General features: G+C 41.1%; 1 protein-coding gene across 1 annotated transcript; it reads right to left on the bottom strand.

Annotated features, from left to right (window-relative positions):
- Window positions 1–451: 451 nt before the first annotated feature.
- tekt2 (tektin 2 (testicular)) lies at window positions 452–18,696 on the bottom strand. Its single transcript, XM_078423027.1, has 11 exons — window positions 18,569–18,696; window positions 17,595–17,656; window positions 15,943–16,117; window positions 14,102–14,227; window positions 10,942–11,147; window positions 6,777–6,920; window positions 4,743–4,857; window positions 4,073–4,180; window positions 3,054–3,197; window positions 2,574–2,653; window positions 452–1,393 (listed from the first exon to the last, which is right to left on the bottom strand). The coding sequence occupies exons 3-11, from the start codon at window positions 16,096–16,098 to the stop codon at window positions 1,180–1,182; spliced, it is 1,293 nt and encodes a 430-aa protein (XP_078279153.1). The 5' UTR covers window positions 16,099–16,117; window positions 17,595–17,656; window positions 18,569–18,696; the 3' UTR covers window positions 452–1,179.
- Window positions 18,697–25,306: the final 6,610 nt, after the last annotated feature.

The raw sequence follows: 25,306 nt of genomic DNA, 5'->3' as shown, positions 1-25,306 counted from the left end.
TCCTGAAATGTCTCTTAACAGATGCGGTTGAAAATGAACAATGGAGCCAAGATCAACAAGGAAAGCCTTTTTTCTTCCATGAAGGACATTTATAAAGCAGATATATTTCAGCATAATCTGATAGTTTCACATAATTATGATCTTTTTAATCCCTTTAAATGTAACAATTATTGAATCACTTGTTGCCATGTTAAGAGTTGAACTTGCCGCTGAATTAACATTCAGAACTTTGGGTGCTCTTTCATTAACTTAATCACAATGCACTTATAAGGCTGGTCATCACTAACTGACTTCTCAATGAAAATGGTCTGGATGTTGGTGGGAACCAGGTCCCTGGTATTAAAGTTAATCCATTAAAATATGCTGCTGCAACTGGAATGAACAGAACAAATAATGTGGGAGAAACCATAAGTTGACACCAAGACGAACTTGTAGGACAACATGCTCAGGGAAGAAATAACTTTGACAAGGAAAGTCTTTTCAAATAAAATATAGAATTTTTGTATGCGGTGGTAACTGAGAAATAGAAGAAACAAAATAGTCTAAAACATTTCTATGGCAATTTGTGGAACCTATGTAATCTAGAAAGCAAAAACAAAATTTAAAACAGTAACAGGGAACTTCTACTCCAATTACATCAAAAAAATCAAGTTTCAAAAACATGTGCAGGTGGTTCTGCAACACCTATCCAGTCAGGTTTATATATAATCCTAATTTAGATAATGTTGTCTGGCTGTTCAAACGTGAGGTGAATGGACTTAATAGCCAAGAAACACCATATGTTTGATATCACTTCACTCATTTTCCAGAATAGATCACAAAAGAGCAATCAGAGAAGTAATGTTCTAATTATATTTCTACCGCATCTCCTTTCAAATTCAATGGCTTGCTGGAATTACTGTCTCCAATGGTATATAATTATTCACTGAGCAACTCCTACAAGCCAATCTAATGCCCACTGTTCTTACACTAATGCTATGTTTGTAGTTGCATCACATCACATCTTCAAGTTCCCAATGATTTTCTTCTTCTTATTTAACTGTTAACATGCATTTACTGAGAGAGATTAGGCACTTTTATTTATTTCCTTGGGTGATTACAGCATGTGTAATTCATTGCAACAGATATATCATTACATTACACAGGGATATTCTCCTTGCTGTACTAGATTCAACGTGATCATAATAAATCAAGTTGTCTGCATTTAATATCTGAAAGTTCCCGGTTGGGTGTACGGGTGAAACTATCCATCTTTGACACATATTTCTCAGGTGGAGTTGTGAGTTTTCGTCTTATATCCATGCTCCTGTTATCAAGGCAGAGTGAATGGGTCTTCAAGGCGATGTCTTCTTGCACTCGTGCCAGCTGTTTGTAGAGTGCAGTCAAAGCATCCCTGAAGCAAAACATAAAAACATTAAACATTCCTTGTCACTGAAAGATATATATTTTTCATCTGTCCCAGGTCAAATTCAAATTAACTAATTTCACAATCTCAGCTACATTGCAAAGTGATTTAAACCAAGTAATCGTTACCAGAAATACAAACCATTCTTAGCAGATTATTTATACCGTGGAACACAGTACACACAGATCATACAACAATCTTTGCACCATTCTGCTGTTTTGCATTTGTTGTTCTACTTATTGCTATATCTATCATTACAATGTACTGCTAACTCTGTGAGCTTCATTTGAACAAGGAATTTCATAGCACCCTCATATATGAAACTATAAACTAATCTAAAAGTACACACTGGAACTGGCCTTTCAGCCCACAATGTCTGCATTGACCATAATGTCAAATAAAACAAATCCCATTTGCCTATACATGGTCAGTATCCCTCTTTTAAGAACACCTTTGGCACACTCCAGGCCATTTGTTCTTCAGGATAGAAAATACAGGCAAATAGAGGCATGCAACAAAAACAATAAATTAAAATGCCTGAAAATATTAGGACAAATAGAAGCTGGCATGGACACTGTCATTCATTGTGATCATGGCTAATCTGGCCCATCATTTATTCCTGTGTGCCAGTTCTCCATCAGCCTAATTTCTCAGATCTTTCTAAAATATATATCTGGTTTCTCTTTAAATACCTCTGATGATTTAGACGCTAAATTGGGGGTAGAGAATTCCAGAGATTCGTCACCCTCTGCATGAGGATGTTCCTGCACATCTGTTTTAAATGAGCAGCCCCTAACCTTGTAACTCTGTCCACTCATTTGAGATTCTCCCACTTGTGGAAACATCTCATCATTTACCCTGTCATGCTCTCTAAGGATCTTATATTTTTCAATAAGATCAACCCTCAATCTTCTAAATTCCAAAGAATAGATATATAAATATAAGGTATTTAATAAGTGTACCATTTTGGTTTTAAAATTATTGAGAAAGGGTATGGCATGCATATACTTGAGACACTTTTGCCATGCTGACCCAGACTAAAACAAAATTATGTCCTTTTTAAAATCTGAAAGAAATATAATAAGTATTCATGTACCTAAAAATGGAGATCTTGTTTTATATGTAGAAGATGGCAACCTAATCAGCATGTAAAGAATACAGAACTTACTGAGATTGTGCAAGTTTCTGTTTGAGGGTAGCAATGGTCCCCTCCAACTGGTGTACCTCATCTATCAGTCCATACTGCGCCTGTGGGAAAAAAAGAATCACACGTGATACTTGGGGCATTTTCATCGATTCACATTATAGCTAATGAAGATAGTTCTCTTTCAACTTTACCCAAATGTAATTTGCATCCTTTCTCTGCCCATTATACTGTAATGATTGAAATATGGGAAAATAATCATCCTACTGGACAGACTTATTAAACCTATCCACCCATGTACACCGTAAAAAGGCTATGCTTAAAAGGTGCAAGGGATTCAGCAGCAGATGAACAGGCAACTGAAGAGATAAAAGGAAGTGTTTTTTTCCAATGGAGAAATTAGTTTGTTGCTTGCTCTTTCGTTCAGTCAAAAATGGAAATAGAATCAGTGTTAAAAGTCCTAAATGAGTGAAATGTCACAACTTAATAAGCCTTTATTCTTACTTCATCTCTGGTGAGATCAACATTGGGTCTGTAGGTACGAGCTTCAAGTCTTGTGTGAGCCACCTTCAAAGGAGCAATCTTAGCTCGAAGATCTGCTTCAAGGCGTCGAATGTCCTCTTCAAGATCTGCAATTTCTTCCAAGAGCTAAATGAGATCATTAACATAGAAAAACAAGATTTATGGCTTCACAAGATTTTCCAACAAACAGAATACGTGGCTTCACAAGCTCTTTCCTTTTGTTTATGAATATGGTATTTTGTGGGTGACAGGCATATTTTTCCTTAAACCCAAAATAAAGAGGTGTGCAAAGCAAGGGTGTAAGAAATATGCAGTTATATTCAGAAATCACATATGAACTGTGCTACTTCAACTAATCTTAAAGGAGAATCCATCCTGAGGGACAAAATTGGAAAAATAAATTAAAATGTTCAATTCAATGTTAGTTTCCTACAGAAATTAAAATGATAGGGTAAGAAATATATATCTAAGTGTGAGATAGAAAAGATGAAGGAAAAATATTAAAATAATCAAAATGAAGGAAAATGTTTTTTTTTGTTCTAGAGGTTTTGTTATAATCATTACATTAATTTTAAAAGATAAATAATTGAAAGGTAAATCCCTAGCTTTCTCATTAAATAGTCTTATATTAAATGTCTACAGATCTGATTTGTGAAACTGGTTTGTATCAGATTGGCTGACCCAAAGCTATGAAGCAAACTATCCACTCTTGAATATAGAGTGGTTCCTTAAGAAACCATACAATTGGTATTATTGCAGTTGGTTTTGATTATATCTCCCTTATTTCAAGACCCAATTGCAATCTATGGGGTATTATATTATTATGAAAAGACCTTAATATTTTAATCAGCTGTTATAGACCCAGCATTGATATCCAATTTGAGTACCAATATAGCAAATAAACATTCTTTTGACATTTTTACTTGAGAAATATATATGTTTCAAAAAGGTTAAAGCACAGTTAAATGAAAAATGTTCCGATATAGAATGAAGTTCATTACATTTTTCTCCTGCCACTTTAATTCATTAAGGGCTTGTTCAAATTCATGAATTCTCTTCCTGAAGGCAAAGTCAGTGGCAACTCGCTGTGCCTCCACTTCATTATCAGTCTGCAATGACATAAATCAGGAGTCAAGTTACGGGTCATTTCATTTTACACAATGTCCATTGTCCTCTTATCCTTTTCTAAAGACCCCCTTCACACCCCGTCTGACTTTCATAATTCATGACTCTGTTGCTTCATAATCTGCTGATTGGGGGACAATTTGCTGCCCAAGGCATAAACATTTCTCTCCTGCAAGGTTTTATTCACAGTGTGAATATGTTAATGCCTAACCCTAGAATCTTTACTTCAACTTTCCTCCTTTATATTCTACCTTTTATACACATAGTATGAATTGAAGAAAGAATGATAATCCAGCATTGTAGTTATAGTGATTACACCACAATCTGTGAAATATCTATTACCACTATGTGGTCGCACTGTTTTATAAGGAGATAGAAAATGAATTGATACTACAGGTTAAGGGCCCTGATTCTTGGCTCTAAATTGTATATTTATTATCATCAATAATAAGAGAAGATGGAACCTAGGCAGATAACTTTGACAAGATAATCCCTGCTTTTGCATATCCCAGAAATAGAAGATAAGAAATTCTCATTTGGACTTACAAATTTAATGGTGGCGACAATCGCTTCACGAAGATTAGTTGAAGCTTTCATCTCTGCTTCTGCTCGATCCTTGTTGTAACGACTGAACATATCCCATTGCTGGACAGTGGTGGACCTACCCACAGCAGGCAACAAAGAAAAATGTAGTTGTGCAGTATTTTCATAGTCATAGAGCACTTAAGGACGTCATAGGTTATGGGGAGAATGCAGCAGAATGGCCTTGAGAGGGAATAATAAAATAGCTATGAACGAACGGTGGAGCAGATTCAATGGGCTGAATGACCTAATTCTGCTCCTATTTCTTATGGAAACAGGCCCTTCAGCCCCACCTGTCCATGCCGACCAAGGAGCCCCATCTAAGCTAGTCCCATTTGCCTGCATTTGGCCCATAAACGTTTCTTATCCAAGTACCTGTACAAGTATATCAATGTTGTTATTGTACCTGCCTCAAACACCTCCTCTGGCAGCTCATTACATATACCTACTACCCTCTGATTTAATAAGTTGCCCCTCAAGTTCTTATTAAATCTTTCGTCTCTCACCTTAAACCTGTTTTTTGGTTCTTTCTTCCCCCACCCTGGGTAAATGACAGTGCATTCACTGTATCAATTCCCCTCATAATTTTATACACCTCTATAAGATCATCCTTCAGCCACCTGGTAATAAAGTGCTATCATGCCCAATATCTCCCAATAGCTCAGATATGTGAGTCCTGGCAGCATTCTCATAAATCTTCTCTGAACTTTTTCCAACTAACTGACATCCTTCCTGTTAAGAGGGTGACCAAAACTGGACAATACTCTAAATGTGGTCCACTAATGTACTGTACAACTGCAAAATAATGTTCCAACTTCTATACTCAATACTCCAATGGAGGAAGGCAACTGTATCAATAGCCTTTCTTTACCTACCTTTCTATCTGTGATATCGCTTTCAGGCAACTGTGTAACAGTATTCCTAGATCCCTGCTCTGCTTCACTCCCCAGGGCCCTATCATTCACTGCAAAGGTCCTGCCATGGTTTGACATTTCAAAATGCAACATCTCCCAGTTACCTGTATTAAACTTCATTTGTTATTCTTCAGCCTAACTGTCCAGCTGATCAAGATCCTGCTGTAATTTTTGTGAGACATGATCTCCCACATATGGGCTGATCCCGAATCAGCTTCTGTCTATCCAATTGCATATATAGAATTCTCTCCAGTAACTTACCTACCATAGATGTTAGGCTTATTGGCCTCTAGTTCCCAGTCTTTTCTTTGCAACCCTTCTTTTCCCCTCTCAGCTTTTAGTTTATTCTTCTCTACTTTTGGAATTTACATGAACACCACATTGATGAGTGTCTATGTCTCTTCATTAGGACACTATATGTTTCTACATTGTGTGATATTGAGCTAGAAAGGACAAGATCACTGAAAACTGAAAATCAAATTAGGCAGGCAGCCGTTGAGATGCTACAATTGACCACAGGATTAGTGTTCTCAGTTCTGATCTACTATTGTAAGATGCCGAGTGAAAGTATATCTGGTGAATATAGAGTAGAGAATACATCAGAGTGACTGTTGTAATCACAGTTAATTTGCCTGTTGATGCTCAACGTGTCTGAGCTTCCACAGGAAAGATACAGTCATACGGTAACATACAGTTTGGGTTGGGTTCTTTATATACAAAATTTCAACTACAACGGCTCAATGGGCAAATTGACTATTAGATAAGCTACTTTCATTCAAACTCGTTTAGGCAATCTCAGACAAACAAAATGGAAGCTTCAAGGAGCCTACGAGTGTGGCATACGCAAGATCTGTGTTGGCAATGCTGCTCTGCAGATGAATAACCTGCTTGGACTGAATGACAAAGAAAGAAGAGCTACTCAGTCAATATGTTGTATTGTCAATGGCAACTAGGGAATTGTTAGCATCCTGATGAACAGGGACAGAAATTTGTGGTGGTGGGGAACATAAATTAAACTAAGAATCGATATAGTGATATAAACTCCAGATTAATCAGAATTGTAAAACATAAAGGTTCTTCTTACCCTGGAGGGATGCGCAATGGGTTTGGTTTAAGTGAAATATTTGTGGAATTATTGTTGAGAGATAGAGCAACTCCATCAATATCCAAAGCTTCATTTTTATTCTTGATGTCAAAGATCAGCTGCTGACGTGCTTCTATCAACAAGCTGCAAAAGAACAGAAAGTACCTTCCATCAATAGATCACATCAGCTGAGAGGATGAATTAGTCATAGAGTCATAGAATGATACAGTGTGGAAACAGGCCCTTCGGCCCAAATTGTCCAAACCAGCCAACATGTCCCAGTTACACTAGTCCCACCTGCTTGCGCATGGTCCATATCCCTCCAAACTTGTCCAATCCATGCACCTGTCTAACTTTTTCTTAAATGGGATAGACCCAGCCGCAACTACCTCCTCTGGCAGCTTGTTCCATACACCCACCACCGTTTGTGTGAAAAAGTTACCCCTCAGATTCCTATTAAATCTTTTCCCCTTCACCTTGAACCTATGGTCTCTGGTCCTCAATCCCCCTACTATGGGCAAGAGATTCTTTGCATCAACCCGATCTATTCCTCTCATGACTTTATACACCTCTATAAGATCACCCCTCATCCTCTTGTGCTCCAAGGAATAGAGACCCAGCCTACTCAACCTCTCCCCATAACTCAGACCCTCTAGTCCTGGCAACATCCTTGTAAATCTTCTCTGAACCCTTTCAAGCTTGACAATATCTTTTCTATAACATGGTGCCCAGAACTGAACACAATACTCTAAATACAGTCTCTCCAATGTCTTATACAACTGCAACATGACCTCCCAACTTGTATACTCAATACTCTGACTGATGAAGGCCAATGTGCCAAAAGCCTTTTTGACCACCTTATCTACCTTTGACTCGATCTTCAAGGAACCATGCACCTGCACTCATAGAAACATAGAAAATAGGTGCAGGAGGAGGCCATTCGGCCCTTCGAGCCAGCACCGCCATTCATTGTGATCATGGCTAATTGTCCCCAATCAATAACCCATGCCTGCCTTCTCCCCATATCCCTTGATTCCACTAGCCCCTAGAGCTCTATCTAACTCTCTCTTAAATCCATCCAGTGATTTGGCTTCCACTGCCCTCTGTGGCAGAGAATTTCACAAATTCACAACTCTCTGGGTGAAAAAGTTTCTTCTCACCTCAGTTTTAAATGGCCTCCCCTTTATTCTAAGACTGTGGCCCCTGGTTCTGGACTCGCCCAACATTGGGAACTTTTTTCCTGCATCTAGCTTGCCTGGACCTTTTATAATTTTATATGTTTCTATAAGATCCCCTCTCATCCTTCTAAACTCCAGTGAATACAAGCCTAGTCTTTTCAATCTTTCCTCATATGACAGTCCCGCCATCCCAGGGATCAATCTCGTGAACCTACGCTGCACTGCCTCAATTACAAGGATGTCCTTCCTCAAATTAGACCAAAACTGTACACAATACTCCAGATGTGGTCTTACCAGGGCCTTATACAACTGCAGAAGAACCTCTTTACTCCTATACTGAAATCCTCTTGTTATGAAGGCCAACATTCCATTAGCTTTCTTCACTGCCTGCTGTACCTGCACACCAGCTTTCAGTGACTGGTGTATAAGTTCACCCAGGTCTCACTGCACCTCCCCCTTACTTAACCTAACACCATTGAGATAATAATCTGCCTCCTTGTTTTTGCCGCCAAAGTGGATAGCCTCATATTTATCTATATTATACTGCATCTGCCACGCATCTGCCCACTCACTCAACCTGTCCAGGTCACTCTACAACCTCCTAACATCCTCTTCACAGTTTACACTGCCACCCAGCTTTGTGTCATTCACAAACTTGTTAGTGTTGCTTCTAATTCCCTCTTCCAAATCATTAATATATATGGTAAACAGTTGCGGTACTCCACTCGTCACTGCCTGCCATTCTGAAAAAGTCCCGTTTACTCCTACTCTTTGCTTCCTGTCTGCCAACCAATTTTCTATCCATGTCAACACCCTACCCCCAATACGATGTGCTCTAACTTTAGTCACCCGTGCGGGACCTTATCAAAGGCTTTTTGAAAGTCTAGATACACTACATCCACTGGCTCCCCTTCATCCATTTTACTTGTCACATCCTCAATAAATTCCAGAAGATTAGTCAAGCATGATTTCCCTTTCATAAATCCATGCTGACTTGGACTTATCCTTTTACTGCTATCCAAATGCACCGTTATTACCTCTTTAATAATTGACTCCAGCATCTTTCCCACCACCGAAGTCATGCTAACTGGTCTGTAATTCCCTATTTTCTCTCTCTCGCTCCTTTCTTGAAGTGGGATAACATTAGCTATCCTCCAATCCACAGGAACTGATCCTGAATCTGTTGAACATTGGAAAATGATCACCAATGCGTCCACTATTTCTAGAGCCACCTCCCTGAGGACCCTGGGATGCAGACCATCAGGCCCAGGGGATTTATCATCCTTCAGTCCCATTAGTCTACCCAATACTATTTCTCGCCTAATGAAAATTTCTTTCAGTTCCTCTACCCCCCGAGATCCTCTGTCCTCCAGTACGTCTGGGAGATTGTTTGTGTCTTCCTTAGTGAAGACAGGTCCGAAGTACCTGTTCAACTCTTCTGCCATTTCCTTGTTACCCATAATAATTTCACCCGTGTCTGCCTTCAAGGGACCCACATTTGACTTTGCTACTCTTTTTCTCTTAACATATCGAAAGAAGCTTTTACTGTCCTTTTTTATATTCTTGGCCAGCTTCCCCTCGCACTTCATCTTTTCAGCCCTTATTGCCCGTTTTGTTACCATCTGTTGTTCTATGAAAGTTTCCCAATCCTCTGGCTTCCGGCTACTCTTTGCTGTGTTATACATCTTTTCTTTTAGTTTTATTCCATCCCTAACTTCCCTTGTCAGCCACGGTTGCCTCCTACTCCCCTTACTTCATTCTTTTTGGAATGAAATGATCCTGCGTCTTCCGGATTACGCCCAGAAATTCCTGCCATTGCTGTTCCACCGTCTTTCCTGCTAGGATCCCTTTCCAGTCTACCTTGGCCAGCTCCTCCCTCATGCCTTCATAGTCCCTTTGTTCAACTGCAACACAGACACTTCCGATTTAACCTTCTCCTTCTCAAATTGCAGATTAAAACTAATCATATTATGATCACTACCTCCAAGCGGTTCCTTTACTTCGAGTTCTCTTATCAAATCTGGTTCATTGAACAACACTAAATCCAGAATTGCCTTTTCTCTGGAAGGCTCCATTACAAGCTGCTCTAGATCCCTCTGCTCTACAACTCTACCATTCACTGTGTAGGTCCTGGCCTTGTTAGACGTCCCAAAATGCAACACCTCACACTTCTCTGTATTAAATTCCATCAACCATTCCTCAAGCCCACTTGGCCAATCGATCTAGATCCTGCTGCAATCATTCACAACCTGCACTATCTGCAAAACCACTCACTTTTGTAACTTGCTAATCTTGCCCTGTATGTTCTCATCCAAATCATTAACAGTAACGGGCCCAGAACCGAACCCTGAGGCACACCACTAGTCACAGGCCTCCAGTCGAGAAGCAACCTTCCACCATCCCCCTCTGTTTCCTTCCGTGAAGCCAATTTGCTATCCCTTCAGTTATCTCTCCTTGGATCCCATGCAATCTAACCTTCTAGAGCAGCCTACCTTGCGGAACCTTGTCGAATGCTTTTCTGAAATCCATGCATACAACGTCTACAGGTCAGAATTGGTAGCAATCTCACTGAGTCAGAAGGTTTTCTCTTTGATGATAAGCGAGTGCAGTTATCTTGAAGTAAAACTCCTTTTACTTCATGCATTCGGTTGGAAATCAAAGTGTGTATGTGCCAGCCAAAATTTCTAAGTAAAGGAGTATCTCATATGAAAACAATAAACACAACAATTCTTGGATAATATTACAGTAAGAACCTGTCCAACAGGAGTTCTACCAGATAGATTCCAAATAGCCTAAAGTTTAGATGTTGGTATGGAAGGTGGAAGAGAGAGGAGGGGGGATAATTGGCAGATGGTGGAGTAAGAGAGACTAAAGTTCTAGGGACAAATGTCAAAACTGGACAACGTTGCATCAATGGATTTTATCCTTGCATCAATGCAATTGTCACAATCAGAAATACAAATAAATAAAAGCCCACATGCACATACCAGAGTTGTTCAAAGGCTTCACTGATTTTCTGCTGAAGAGCTTTCTTCGAACCATCAATCACCTCAACTTCCTTAAGAAGCTGTTCATGCACTTGGTCTGTCACAAGATCAATGTCCTTCCGACCTTCCCGTAGAGTTAGAGATTCAATGACGACATCCAGATTTAAATTCTTGGCTTCTAAAGCACGCTCTGCTTCTTCCTTACTCTGGAAGAGATCGCCAAAACTGTTCAACTGTACTAAAACCTATTCAGATTCAGCAAAATCAAACTGCTGGGTGGAACTCAGTGGGTCAGGCAGCATCTGTGGAGGGAATGGACAGATGACATTTTGGGTTGGAATCCTTATTCAGACTGATGGAATAGGGAGGCAGAAAGCTGGAAAATAAAGTCTGGCAAGTGATAGGTGGATTCGGTGAGTGGGGAAGGGTAGTGAGGGTAGCCAGTGGAGTAAATGACAAAGACTAAAGGTGAAAATGAGACAAAAGGGTGCCAGACAAGGAAAGGAGGTGTGAAAAATGAAGTCAGAGGGAGGGAAATATGGGACTCACAGATGGGAGATAATGGGAAAAATTTGGGGGTTATTAGTTGAAATCAACACAACCCCCTTCCTCTTTCCCTTGTCCCCATACCCACCCTGGTGTGTACATATTTCTCCCATAATCGTTCAGGGATTTCAACTGGGCCTGTAGCTTTCTGAGAGTTTACTCTCATGAAAACATGACTTCTGCCACCGAGATGTATGGGACAGAGCCAGCAGGGGATGGTGGTGAAATGCCTTGGTGAGACTTTGTTTGCTTGTTCAAAACAGGTGTAAAAGGTATTGAGCTCATCCAGAAGAGATATGCATTGCCAGAGATTACCCCTGACTTGGAGCCTGTAGCCTGTGATGGTATTCAGGCTCTGCCACAGAAACAAGGAACTGCAAAACAAAAAGACACAAAATAGTACTGGAGTAACTCCAGTTAGAGAACATGGATAGGCGACATTTCAGGTCGGGATTCTTCTTCAGTCACCTGGTATTGAATTGAACCTCTAGTTTGTTCTGGCATTCTCTCTCAGCCTCCCTGATAGCCTTACAGAGATCATACTTGACATTGATATCAACTTCAGATAGCTCCTCTGTCCCTCCCTTCCCCTCCTCCTTCCCAGATCTCCCTCTATCTTCCTGTCTCCACCTATATCCTTCCTTTGTCCCACCCCCGACATCAGTCTGAAGGGTCTCGACCCGAAACGTCACCCATTCCTTCTCTCCCGAGATGCTGCCTGACCTGCTGAGTTACTCCAGCATTTTGTGAATAAATCATACTTGACATTGTACTGTTTAATGTCAGCCTTCTTGAAAGTCTTGTTTAAAGGACTTTAACAGTCCTCCACATAAAAATATATTGGGCATTCTCTGTGATTAGGTTGAATAATTTAGATATATTACATGGCTCTGGATAATGAAAACTCCATATATTTGAGTCACACAGAAAGGTAAATCTCAGTTTTGCAGCAATGAGATTTTTGCAATCAATTTCCATGCCTCGTCTTTGTGATTTTGTGGAGCCGTGATGAAGGAAATGAACATTGATGATAGATCTAGTATTAGTGATAGAGCAACAAACTTGTGTCTCTGAGGCCCTGCCAAGTGCTTGCAAAATTCCATCTGATATTAATCCAGATTAACTAAACTATTTGTTGTCCAATTTTGCCTCATTCACATTGCTCAAATATTGCTTGTGAAAGCTCTCAAATGCAGTAATTTGAATTGTAGTGGGCAAAATTAGAGCACATGGTATTGGAGGTAGGGTACTGACATGGATAGAAAATTGGTTGACAGACAGAAAGCAAAGAGTGGGGATAAATGGGTCCCTTTCAGAATGGCAGGCAGTAACTAGTGGGGTACCGCAAGGCTCGGTGCTGGGACCGCAGCTATTTACAATATACATTAATGACTTGGATGAAGGGATTAAAAGTACCATTAGCAAATTTGCAGATGATACAAAGCTGGGTGGTAGTGTGAACTGTGAGGAAGAAGCTATGAGGTTGCAGGGTGACTTGGACAGGTTGTGTGAGTGGGCGGATGCATGGCAGATGCAGTTTAATGTGGATAAGTGTGAGGTTATCCACTTTGGTGGTAAGAATAGGAAGGCAGAGTATTATCTGAATGGTGTCAAGTTAGGAAAAGGGGACGTACAACGAGATCTGGGTGTCCTAGTGCTTCAGTCACTGAAAGGAAGCATGCAGGTACAGCAGGCAGTGAAGAAAGCCAATGGAATGTTGGCCTTCATAACAAGGGGAGTTGAGTATAGGAGCAAAGAAGTCCTTCTGCAGTTGTACAGGGTCCTAGTGAGATCGCACCTGGAGTACTGTGTGCAGTTTTGGTCTCCAAATTTGAGGAAGGATATTCTTGCTATTGAGGGCATGCAGCGTAGGTTTACTAGGTTAATTCCCGGAATGGCGGGACTGTCATATGTTGAAAGACTGGAGCGTCTAGGCTTGTATACACTGGAATTTAGAAGGATGAGAGTGGATGTTATCGAAACGTATAAGATTATTAAGGGTATAAGAAAATAACTGCAGATGCTGGTACAAATCGATTTATTCACAAAATGCTGGAGTAACTCAGCAGGTCAGGCAGCATCTCGGGAGAGAAGGAATGGGTGACGTTTCGGGTCGAGACCCTTCTTCAGATTATTAAGGGGTTGGACACGTTAGAGGCAGGAAACATATTCCCAATGTTGGAGGAGTCCAGAACAAGGAGCCACAGTTTAAGAATAAGGGGTAGGCCATTTAGAACTGAGATGAGGAAAAACTTTTTCAGTCAGAGAGTTGTGAATCTGTGGAATTCTCTGCCTCAGAAGGCAGTGGAGGCCAATTTTCTGAATGCATTCAAGAGAGAGCTAGATAGAGCTCTTAAGGATAGCGGAGTCAGGGGGTATGGGGAGAAGGCAGGAACGGGGTACTGATTGAGAATGATCAGCCATGATCACATTGAATGGCGGTGCTGGCTCAAAGGGCCAAATGGCTTCCTCCTGCACCTATTGTCTATTGTCTATTGAATCTACACCTCTACAGCACAGAACATTTAGCCTAAATGTATCGAGCAATTGAGCAAAAGAAAAAAATTGAGACCATTTTCAAAATAAATATGAGGTGATGCTGGTATAAACTTACTTTGCTTAAAGCATCTATCTCAGCATTAATGTCGCAAAGAGCTATCTCCAAAAGTTCTTTCCATCGGTCCACGTCATCGATTCGCTCAGCGAGCCTAGTGCTGTTATCTTCTTGATCCCATTTTGTCTGCAATAAATAATAGATCTCACAGTTCCAATAGATTGGTAAATTGAATTGGATCGTAAATATTAGCTGTATTTAGTTGGTCCGAGTGGCATCATCATCAGGTACTATGTATTCTAAATAAACTTTTCCAAAAGACAGTTTTATTCTGATGTTTCCACGCAATTAACCTTAGAGACACGGTTCCAAATATGAATTTCTCATCAGTGGCTGTGAGAATAGATGGCAATGGAATGAAAAGGTTTTTTTATGTTGCAATCCATGAGAGCAATGTTTGAGCAGTTTACCAAATAATTAAGCTTGCTAATATCAATTGCCAGGATTAACCATCCATGCTTTGTATATACATGGCAGAAAATGTACAGTGATATGATTGTGATATTTTGTGAATCCCATTCTTAATCTGTAGGTTAGTATATTGGACAAATTATATATATGCAAGTAGATTTTGGTAAGGTTGACTAATATTTGTTCTAACACAATGGTAGTCTAACTTTTCTCACTACCCAAGCTTCAGTCTAAAATGATTTTTTAACAACTGGCAAATCTGCACTCAGCTAAGTTCAACTGCACTTCCAAGGCCTGTTCTTTTGGGTCACCATAACAAGCAATGTATGGATCTGCTTCCAGGACCTAGGCCGTCATCTAAATACTGCTACCATTAACGGGAGCCAAATAGCCTCATTGAAAAAGGAAAAAAAGATATAGAAGATGTTCTATGTTATCCCATTATCTTTATATAACATTTAAAAGTATCTATTGCTTTATGGCTAATTATCCCTTTCTCCTTCTCAAAAACCAGCGAGACAGAGGAAAATCAGCCATGTTGTTTCATATGTTTGGGAATTATATTACTATCAGAGATAATCTCTAAATAGTTTTTCCAATTACTTGGATCTAAAATTGCTGTGGCTTTCTAATTAAATCATGGTCTTTTATATCTTTAAATGAAAAATAGCACAAAGGGATTGAAGAAAAAGAATAAATGAACAAATGAATCTACATTTATTTAGTGCCATTCACAAATCATGAACTCAAAAATTGCTTTAAAGTCATATTTTTACCTGTGAGGTATCATAACCATAAATATTAATTTTGTGGCAAAATGTCAAAAAACACTCATACATAAGATTCCACAAATATTATCCAAGAAACCTATAGCACACACTCAAATGGCTGAATGGCAAATTGACTCAATTGGCCACTTGCAGGCAGATATGCAGCTTAAATTGGCATCATGGTCGGCACATACATTGCAGGACAAGAGGCCTGATCCTATGCTGCATTGTTTTATGGTGACCAAATTCATCATCAAATTAATATTTTGACACAAGTGTATTAAGAGAATGAGAGAGTGAGCAAGAGCAAGAGGGCGAGAGACTGAAAAAAAACATTAGCTATAATAAAATGAAGAACTTCAGTTTCTAATCGTACACAATGATCTCAAAGTGTAACTAGATATCGGTCTCTCGGCAGTGAGAAGAACCCACAGGGATACCACATCTTACTTTTCCAAAATAGTAACTTACAAAAGAAGGCAAAATTAAATTTAGACAAGTGAAAATGAGCAATCTTCTGCAAGGCGGTCATCACTTTTGTATTTCTAGGGAAGCAGAGTAATGAGTAATTGTGTCATCAAGGGTGCAACAAATGGACTAGGATCCTATTATGAACATCAAATGAACAAGAGCTGTTTATTAAACTTGCATTTATCCTACCTGATTGTTGGTTTCATTTCGCAGGCTTCTACCTTCCTGTCGGATCTGATGGGACATATAACGCTGTCTTTCCGAATTGGTTGAGATCTGGTTATTATTGGCGAACCAGTCAGGAACTGTGTATCGCTGAGCTGACTTTAAACTCAGAGTTGCCATTTTGCCTTCGTGAACTCAACTGAAAGATAAAATTTAGATATACTAGAACAATGAACTATGGTTGATCATTATTCTCCTCTCTTAGTGACAGTGATATGTTTATCCTCAGTGTACTTCAAGAAAAACAGTGACTTAGTGGATATTTACATGGCACCCTACATAATGAAGTGATAATCCAATGGAAAATCCAAAGGATAAGTGCAAAACATATCCAGGTCTGAGTCCTTGGTTTGAAAGGTCCCCCGTTTCTCTCTCCACAAATGCTGCTTTGTTACATAGCATAAAAGTACAGTAAATTATGAATAGTTATGCTCATTAACTCTGAAATTGACTTATTATCCATGCTGCGGTCATACATCTTGCTTTTCCTAATTTTCATATTCATATTTTTCATGTCTCTCACCAGTTCAATCAGCAGGTACAATCGAAGATAGACACAAAAAGCTGGAATAACTCAGTAACTTCAGTGTGAAGAAAGATCTCGACCAGAGATGCTACCTGTCCCGCTGAGTTACTCCAGCTTTTTGTGCCTATCTTCAGTTTAAACCAGCATCTGTAGCTTCTTCCTGCACAGCAGGGACAATCTCCTATCTGTGGCAACTGATCTTGTCCTGCTTTATCTGACAAGTGTTGGTTTCACAACCTCCTCTGTTCACAAATAGATCCCATATCCTCTATTGCTAGACTTCCTCTACAATTTTACTATTATGTGAACACTTTAGCTCTCAATGAAACATCTATATACTAAAACTCTCATTTGTTTGTTTGTTTGTTTGTTCCTGAACTGCAGTCAAAATGGTACACGATCGCGCAACAATTTTAGGCCCACCTTACTCACCGTCGTCCCTTTGGTGCTAATGGAAGAAGTTTCATTGAAATCGGTGTTATATTTTTTAAGTTATTCACATTTTAAGGTTAAATCTATCCCCTAGGGAGTGAGGGGGGAGGGGGTGGAGGGAGAGGGGGTGGAGGGAGAGGGGGAGGGAGGGAGGATAAGGGGGGTTGAGGGGGATGGAGTGGGGGGGGGAGGGGAAGGGGAGGGGGAGGAAGGAGGGGGGTGGGGGGTGGGGAAAGAGAGGGTGCTGCACCAATGCAGGAGAGACTTGGTCCAATATATCTACAAAATTCAAAGAAGTGCACCCAGTATGCTGACAGGTTCTAACCAAGAGATAATACCCTTTTCACTTCCTGATTCTAATTTCAAATCTTTTTGATTATTTTCCTCGCATTAAGTGCCCATGCTCTGTGTAATCCTGAATTTTCCTGTCAATATGAAATAATTTGTTTTTTAACTTTCCTATATCCACACAATATTAAAACTAGAAAATACAATTCTGCTTCCTTTTCAGTTATCTCAAAATTAGAAAACTTTTTGTTCCTTCTCGACAACAAATTATATTAAGAAAGTGTTGACCTAAAGTTTTCTTAGTGATTTCTCATCTGCAAGGATTGAAAAGTGGGATAAGGGGAAAGAGAGAAAGAAGGGATGAACTCACAATTATTCTTCCAATATCCTCAGTTAGAAACAAACTGCTGCACTCAGCAGGTCAGGCTGCATCTGTGGAAGGAAACATTAGCAATAAACAATAGTTTTTATACGTTTCGAAGTATTTTACAGCAAATGAATTGCTTATTAGTTTTAGCTGTTATTAATGTACAGATAAAAGTAGAAATCAGTGAGGTGATCAAAGACACTGTGAAAGGAGATGTAAATGGAGATGTTTGAAGGAAGATACTTGTAGAGTGCATGGTTGTATTGGATGAAGATTCCACGTTAATACATTACTGGAATTGACTGGAAATTAGAAAGCAGAAGGCTAGCATTTCTCTTCTTCCTACAATCCAGACATTTAGAATCCAGACTTGAATCCATTCAATAACGGCTTCCTGAATAATAATTTTCTTTCAGTTTAGTCCTGGTGACGTCCTGCACATTAAACCTCAATGTTTTTTAAAAATGTGAATTGTTCATAAGATCATTAATGATAGGAACAGAATTAGGCCAGTCGGCACATCGTCTACTCCGCCATTCAATCATGGTTGATCTATCTCTCCCTCCTAACCCCATTCTCCTGCCTTCTCACTGAATTCAGCAGTTCCAAAATTCATATGCAAGTTGGATAGGTTTCATTCTTAATCATCTGAAATGTAATTACCTGCTAGCCTGCTCTGGTCTCACAAGTGCATGTTCCTGCATAGCCTACAGGAAACAATCAATAACTTACATTTCCTCTTTGCTTTCTTGCTCCAGCCTGCTGAGGACCTGATTTTTTTCTACTTCTTATACTCCGATATGGGAAGGCCCGTGGGAATTGTTTTAATACCTGAAGTTTCAAGCCATTTTTCTACAGTACTGGAAGGTGCTGATCGTGTCATTTGACGGTTGGAGATAACAAAAAGAAAATAAGAGTTGCTTTTACTGACCCGCCCTGGAGTAAATTCAAACATCAGATTGCAAGGCGGTGCTTACCCAACTGGCCCGGGTTGTTAGCTCAGCCCTCAGCCCGACTCCATGAAGCGGCCGCCGGCTTCTCTTCGGTGCGTTCCACTCGCTCCGTCCTAAACACCAGCAGGGTTGCCCGGAGACGGCCCCTTCGCACCAATCACACAGGCAGTACCTGGACAACACAACCATGACAACTGAAGAGGCAACAATACCACCGTCGGACACGTGGCCGCTTCAGCAAGTGTCCATCAATAATTCATTCTCCTTTGCTAAAGTGTGCCAAAGTTAGGAGAGAATTTCAGTCTGAACACATTTGGCTGAGATCCTCACTCTGCTCTTCGGGGTTAGCGAGTCAGGTGGTCGCTGAGGTGATTCGATTAAGGAAAGTGCTTGAACTTCTAAATCTAAATCTAAACTAAATTGAATGCCGAGGATCGCGAAGCGGATACACAACGCGGGTAAAAATCACCATGGAAACATCAGCGAAAATATTTAACACTGAAACAAGAAAACACTGAATACACGCAGTTGGTTGAGGTGGTGTGTGGGATGATTGTGTTTTCCTCAGGCTGTACCTCAGGGTCGACTTATTTAGTCATTGAGTCATACAGGATGGAACTGCCCAAATGCCGACCATTTTGCCCCATCTACGCTAGACCCATTTACCCGCGTATGGTCCATATTCCTCTAAACCTTTCCTATCCATGTACCTGTCCATGTTTTTTAAATGTTGTTATTGTACCTGCAGTTCTTCAAGGAGACTTTGGGACATCTGTGAACCTTTTCCTCTGTGTAACAAGGACCTCAGTGCTGGGGTTATTGGTCTGGGAGAGGACACTGACATCCGTTCACTTGTCCTTCCAATGAATTTGAAGGATTGTGCAGATTCAGCACGAGTACCTGGTGATGCCTGCTGTAGATAGTCTAGGTCTCAGGAATACATGGAGGACAAGGAGCACTGGTGTCTGGTAGATCATAAGCAATCTGTGCAATTCTTCATCAAATAGAAGAGTCATGGTTAAGGAGGTCCTCAAAATATTCTTTCCAATAGGTATTGACTGCTTCTTAGTTTCTGATAAGTTCACCCCTATTCCTGGCTCTCAACGAGATGGGTCACGAGTGTTGGGACTTTGGATGAATTTCACAGCACGGAAGACGTCTGTGACACATACCATGGTTGTCAGTGAGTTACCAGGCCTCCTCTGCTCTGTCCGCCCACAACCTGTTCTTTAGGTCAGAGGATTTCTGCTGGACATCGGCCTTCAGGTGCCTGCAAAGCCATTCCCTTTCCTCTGAGAAAGGTGGTGCCTCAAATCCAGGTACTTATATTTAAAGTTAACTGCTTCTTGTTACAAACACCTAGGATCTCTACAAATGTCCCAATTGTGGCAGACTTCAGAGCAGCCGAGGAGCTGTGGATACTTAGTGTCCCGTGTGCTGAAAGTTGATAGGTGCTGGTTGGACCGGCTAACTTTGTGGATCTTTGAGAGCTTTGACTTTGATCTTGTGGTACTGCTTCCGTTGAAACATTGTTTGGGGTCAGGTTGATGAAGAGCATAGAGTGGATTTGGCAATGATCATCAGCGCCCATCATGACATGGGTAATGTGGACGTCTTTGTGGTCCATCGTTTGGGCAATCGTGCAATCTATGGGACGATAACATAGAAAATAGGTGCAGGAGTAGGCCATTCGGCCCTTCGAGCCTGCACCGCCATCCAATATGATCATGGCTGATCATCCAGCTCAGTAGCCTGTACCTACCTTCTCTCCATACCCCCTGATCCCTTTAATAGAAACATAGAAAATAGGAGTAACATTTGTACTGTGTTGTCATGACATCTTGTGCTTGTTGCGGTAAGGCCACACTACAAGCATTTTGTCAAGAAGAGGACCTTGGAGATACTCTTCTCCACTCCTTCCTTGCTGCTCACTCCTTGCCAGACGATTGTAATTTCTCACTCATGCTTTGGAATCATTTAGCAGGATCTGTTTGTCTCCCTTTGGCCTGTACACCAAGATTTTTTAAAGGCATGAGCATAAGTCTTCCTTGGGACTTTCTGAATCTTCTGTGGTTGAGACATAGGCACTGATTACTGCAGTGTGTTGGTTCCATATTAGAGCGAGCATAAGGTGTTCATTAATTCCAGAGGACAAGTTGGTGAGATGCTGACCAGTTCATTCTTGATGATAGAACACACTTGATGAAGGCAGTATATCTCCTTCAGTTTTCCCCTCTAAAGGTGTACCTTATTCTTCCAAATTGAAATCTCCTGTCCATTGTATCGCATTCAATGCAGGGAAGATGTTCTTGAGATGTGATAGTGATGGGTGTTCAGGACTACTGGGATTGTTCATGAGGATGCTGAACTTCATATTGTAGAGTAGCTGTTTTCTGTGAGCAGTTTATTTTAAAGAGGAGTGGCTGTTTCACACCAGCTTCCACAGGGACTTCACAGAAGCAGGTCTTGATACCGCAGAAAAGTGATCCAAGGTGATTGGAGCCCAGAAAAGGACACAAAGTGTGAAGTAACTTAGGGGGTCAGGCAGCATTCTTGGTGAACATGGATAGGTGATGTTTCGGGTTAAGACCTTTCTGAAGAAAAAGATATTTTCTAAAAATGTCACTTATCCATGTTCTTCAGAGATGCTGTCTGACCACTGAGTTACTCCAGCACTTTGCGTCCATTTGTGTCTCAACCAGCATCTGCAGTTCTTTGTTTCTACATTTTGACTGGAGACCAGGCTCTGCTGCACAGGAGTTGATGTTTCAATATATTACATTAGTGAACACACTTCTAAGGGTTACTTAAGATGTTCACATTTTCTTGCTGAAGCTGAGCCTCATGGGAGACTTCCCTCTCAGCTTCTTACCCTTTAGTTCAATTCCCAATATACTCCCAGTCTGAGCTCCACCATGTGCCGGGCCCTGCTTCTGGAAGTACACCTAACCACACGAGCTCTTAACTCTTAGGTAGACACAAAATACTGGAGTAACTCAGCGGGTCAGGCAGCATCTCAGGAGAGAAGGAATGGGTGACATTTCGGGTCAAGACCCTTTTTCAGACTGAAGTCATGGGGGGGGGGGGGGGGGTGGACAAAGATAGAATGTAGTCGGAGACAGGAAGACTAGTGGGAGAACTGGGAAGGGGGAGGGGATAGAGAGGGAAAGCAAGGGCTATCTGAAGTTAGAGAAGTCAATGTTCATACCGCTGGGGTGTAAACTACCCAAGCGAAATATGAGGTGCTGTTCCTCCAATTTGCACTGAGCCTCACTCTGACAATGGAGGAGGCCCAGGACAGAAAGGTCAGATTGGGAATGGGAGGGGGAGTTGAAGTGCTGAGCCACCGGGAGATCAGATAGGTTAAGACGGTGTAGAGAAGTTGACACCTGGAACAGCAGATACAGTAGATGAGGTTGGAGGAGATGTAGTGAACCTCTGCCTCACCTGGAAAGACTGTTTGGGTCCTTGGATGGAGTCGAGGGGGGAGGTAAAGCAGCAGGTGTTGCATCTCCTGCGGTTGCAGGGGAAATTACCTGGGGAGGGAATGGTTTGGGTGTGAAGGGATGAGTGGACCAGGGAGTTTCGGAGGGAACGGTCTCTGCGAAAAGCAGAAAGGGGTGGAGATGGGAAGATGTGTAGTGGGATCCCCTTGAAGGTGGCAAAAATGTTGGAGCTCTTAACTCTCTCTGGTTTGGGTCCCTGCCAAACACCTACACTCTCACAAAATGTTGACAGGGTGTGTGGATTGTTTGAATCACACGTTATAGCCTTCTCTTCAAGTTTAAAGCATAGTGATTTGTTGCTCTGTGTTGCACTTAATGCACAATGACACAGTACTGGTAAATGCCAGTGAATGCAAGTCATGCACTATACAAATGAAATCATGGACCATGCATGGTTGTTTAATTACTGCATTCCATAAACTCAGGGCAGCTTTACTTGTTGGTTGCTGCAACTGCAAAAGATTTGTACTGAAGCAATTCTGATCAACAAAACAAAGACAATGACGGAAATAGGTGTCAGGCAGCTTCTGTGGCAAAAGAAAAGAATTCACACGAATGACCTTTCTCAGAATTATCCCAATAATTGAACAAGATTGGAGAGTCTTGATGCTCTCACAGACCAATCTGATAGTGGGGATTTAAGCAGCATCTCTCTTGACACTTCCAACAGATTTAATTTTGTAGACTTCTTAACAAGCACCTGATCCGTATAGTGTAAACATCTGAGAGAAAATACACCTTACAATTGCAAGGAAACACAATGCATTACTTGGGATACTGAAAGTGAAAAGAATAATCCATTAAGCAATTAAATATCATTACAGTCATGAAGGAAGATTGATGTTCTGCTCATTGGCACAGGTAACGCTGGCTACACATGCATGTCAATGAAGTGTTGATTTAAATTAGCCAGTGATGTACGTAATGTAGCATGTAATGTGCATTCCACCACACATGCTCATTTTCAAATAACTGAAATTCAGCCACCACATTTTCTCGAACTCCACATCCTAAAGCCAATAATTTTAAAGCTCCAATTCACGTGGACTTACAGTTCCATGTGCTGGTTCTTATGGCTTTATTCCACATAATTACGACCATACATTTGGCAAAGGCCATCTCTTCTGTCACATTATTCCATTGTTTACATCTTTGGCTTTTGATTCTTTTCTCCCCACCAAACATTTAATTCTAACTTTTTTTTTTGCAAGGCTTTCTTCCATTTTTTTGTACCCCCGGGGATAAACCAAATACCTTTGACATTATTCTCAGGTCATTTTAAACAAGGAAGAATATGTTTATATCCAGTGATCTGCTGATAAACAAGGATTTTGGAGAAGAATCAGACTAGAAAATGTTAGCAGCAAGCTATTTAATTTGATAACGTCAGTCATAATCAAACAAAAGACCTACTGGAAGGATATTGAAGTATGTATGATATGCCTCAATACCTCATTCAACAGTCTCAGGAGCATACTGGAAAAAGAGCAACCAAGAGTTTGTTTGTGAATGGTTAACCATACCTTTATCAATATCCAGGTGAATTTTATAGCTTAGTTTAATTGCTTGTAATTTCCCTCCTTCCAAATTCCCTACTTCCGCTACAGCAGCCGTTTGTTGCATCTCTTCTGTGGCATGGTTTAACTGATGGTTCAACCATTGTAGACCACCGACAACACACTCACCCCATTCTCTACAATGGTCCGTTAATTTACAGCTTTAGCCTTTTGCGACAAAATGGTTTCTTTTATCTTAACCTATCGATTTCAGATAGAGACAAACTGTGGATGTTGGAATATGGGGCATAAGGCAAACATCTGGAAGAACTCAGCAAGTCAAGCAACATCTGTGGAGGCAAAGGGATGATTGATGTTTCGGATCATGATTGCCCTGATTGCATTCACATCAATCACTTTAATTCTTCTTTCCTGCCCCTTCAAAAGCTTCCCTAATAAACTCTCACATATAGGTTTTCAAACCATTTTACTCATTAGTCTCATTTCCAAATACACGCTCAGTTGTGATTTTTTTTAAAGACGATGTTGAAGACATGATATAAAGTTGCAATTGCCATTATTACCAAAATGAGATCAGGTTTACTTCCATTATAGATGAGGCTCTCACTAGGGTCTCTTCTACATCCCGCAGCTCCGCTCTTGCTCCCCCTCCCCCACTCGTAACAAGGACAGAATCCCCCTCGTTATCACCTTCCACCCCACCAGCCAGCGGATCCAACAAATCATCCGCCAACATTTCCGTCACCTACAACGGGACCCCACCACTGGCCATATCTTCCCGTCCCCTCCCCTCTCTGCGTTCCGCAGAGACCGTTCCTTCCGTAACTCTCTGGTCCACTCGTCCCTTCCTACCCAAACCACCCCATCCCCGGGCACTTTCCTCTGCAACCGCACGAGATGCAACACCTGACCCTTTACCTACCCCCTCAACTCCATCCAAGGACCCAAACAGTCTTTCCAGGTGAGACAAAGGTTCACCTGCACCTCCTCCAACCTCATCTATTGCATCCGCTGCTCTAGATGTCAACTTATTTACATCGGCGAAACCAAGCGCAGGCTCGGCGATCGCTTCGCTCAACACCTGCGCTCGGTCCGCATTGACCAACCTGATCTCCCGGTGGCCGAGCACTTCAACTCCCCCTCCCATTCCCAGTCTGACCTTTCTGTCATGGGCCTCCTCCAGTGCCATAGTGAGGCCCACCGGAAATTGGAGGAACAGCACCTCATATTTCGCCTGGGCAGCTTGCAGCCCAGTGGTATGAACATCGACGTCTCCAACTTTAGATAATTCCTCTGTCCCTCTCTTCCCCTCCTCCTTCCCAGATCTCCCTCTATCTTCCTGTCTCCACCTATATCCTTCCTTTGTCCCGCCCCCCTGACATCAGTCTGAAGAAGGGTCTTGACCCGAAACGTCACCCATTCCTTCTCTCCTGAGATGCTGCCTGACCTGCTGAATTACTCCAGCATTTTGTGAATAAAGGTTTACTTTGTGGTGGAATGAGATGGATCAAAGACATGTTTTGACACTGAAATTGTCTTTTTGTCCAGCAGTTTCAACTGGATTCAGCTCGGAATGGAAACAAAATGTCACTCTTTGAACTACTGCGTCATCTCAGAGCAGTTATGTATATACAAATTTAAAGCTAAATGAAAGAATTAAATAGACACAATTGTAAGAAAAAGCGGACTTGCTTGAAACTCATTGTAATTGAAATAAATTTTTATTGAGGACAGTAACA

Source organism: Rhinoraja longicauda, chromosome 27 (genome assembly GCF_053455715.1).
Source record: "Rhinoraja longicauda isolate Sanriku21f chromosome 27, sRhiLon1.1, whole genome shotgun sequence".
NCBI lineage: Eukaryota > Metazoa > Chordata > Chondrichthyes > Rajiformes > Arhynchobatidae > Rhinoraja > Rhinoraja longicauda.
This window is presented reverse-complemented; position numbering and strand designations above follow the sequence as displayed.

Bases quoted from the DNA above. Each gene is read 5' to 3' on its own strand.
- tekt2 (XM_078423027.1), bottom strand. From the start codon at position 16,098: ATGGCAACTCTGAGTTTAAAGTCAGCTCAGCGATACACAGTTCCTGAC. The intron at 3,198-4,072 runs GTAATGAACTTC...GATCTCATTTAG, and splicing joins TAAAGTGGCAGGAGAAAAAT to CTCTTGGAAGAAATTGCAGA. The intron at 1,394-2,573 runs GTAAGTTCTGTA...GTTTTGCTTCAG, and splicing joins CAGAAACTTGCACAATCTCA to GGATGCTTTGACTGCACTCT.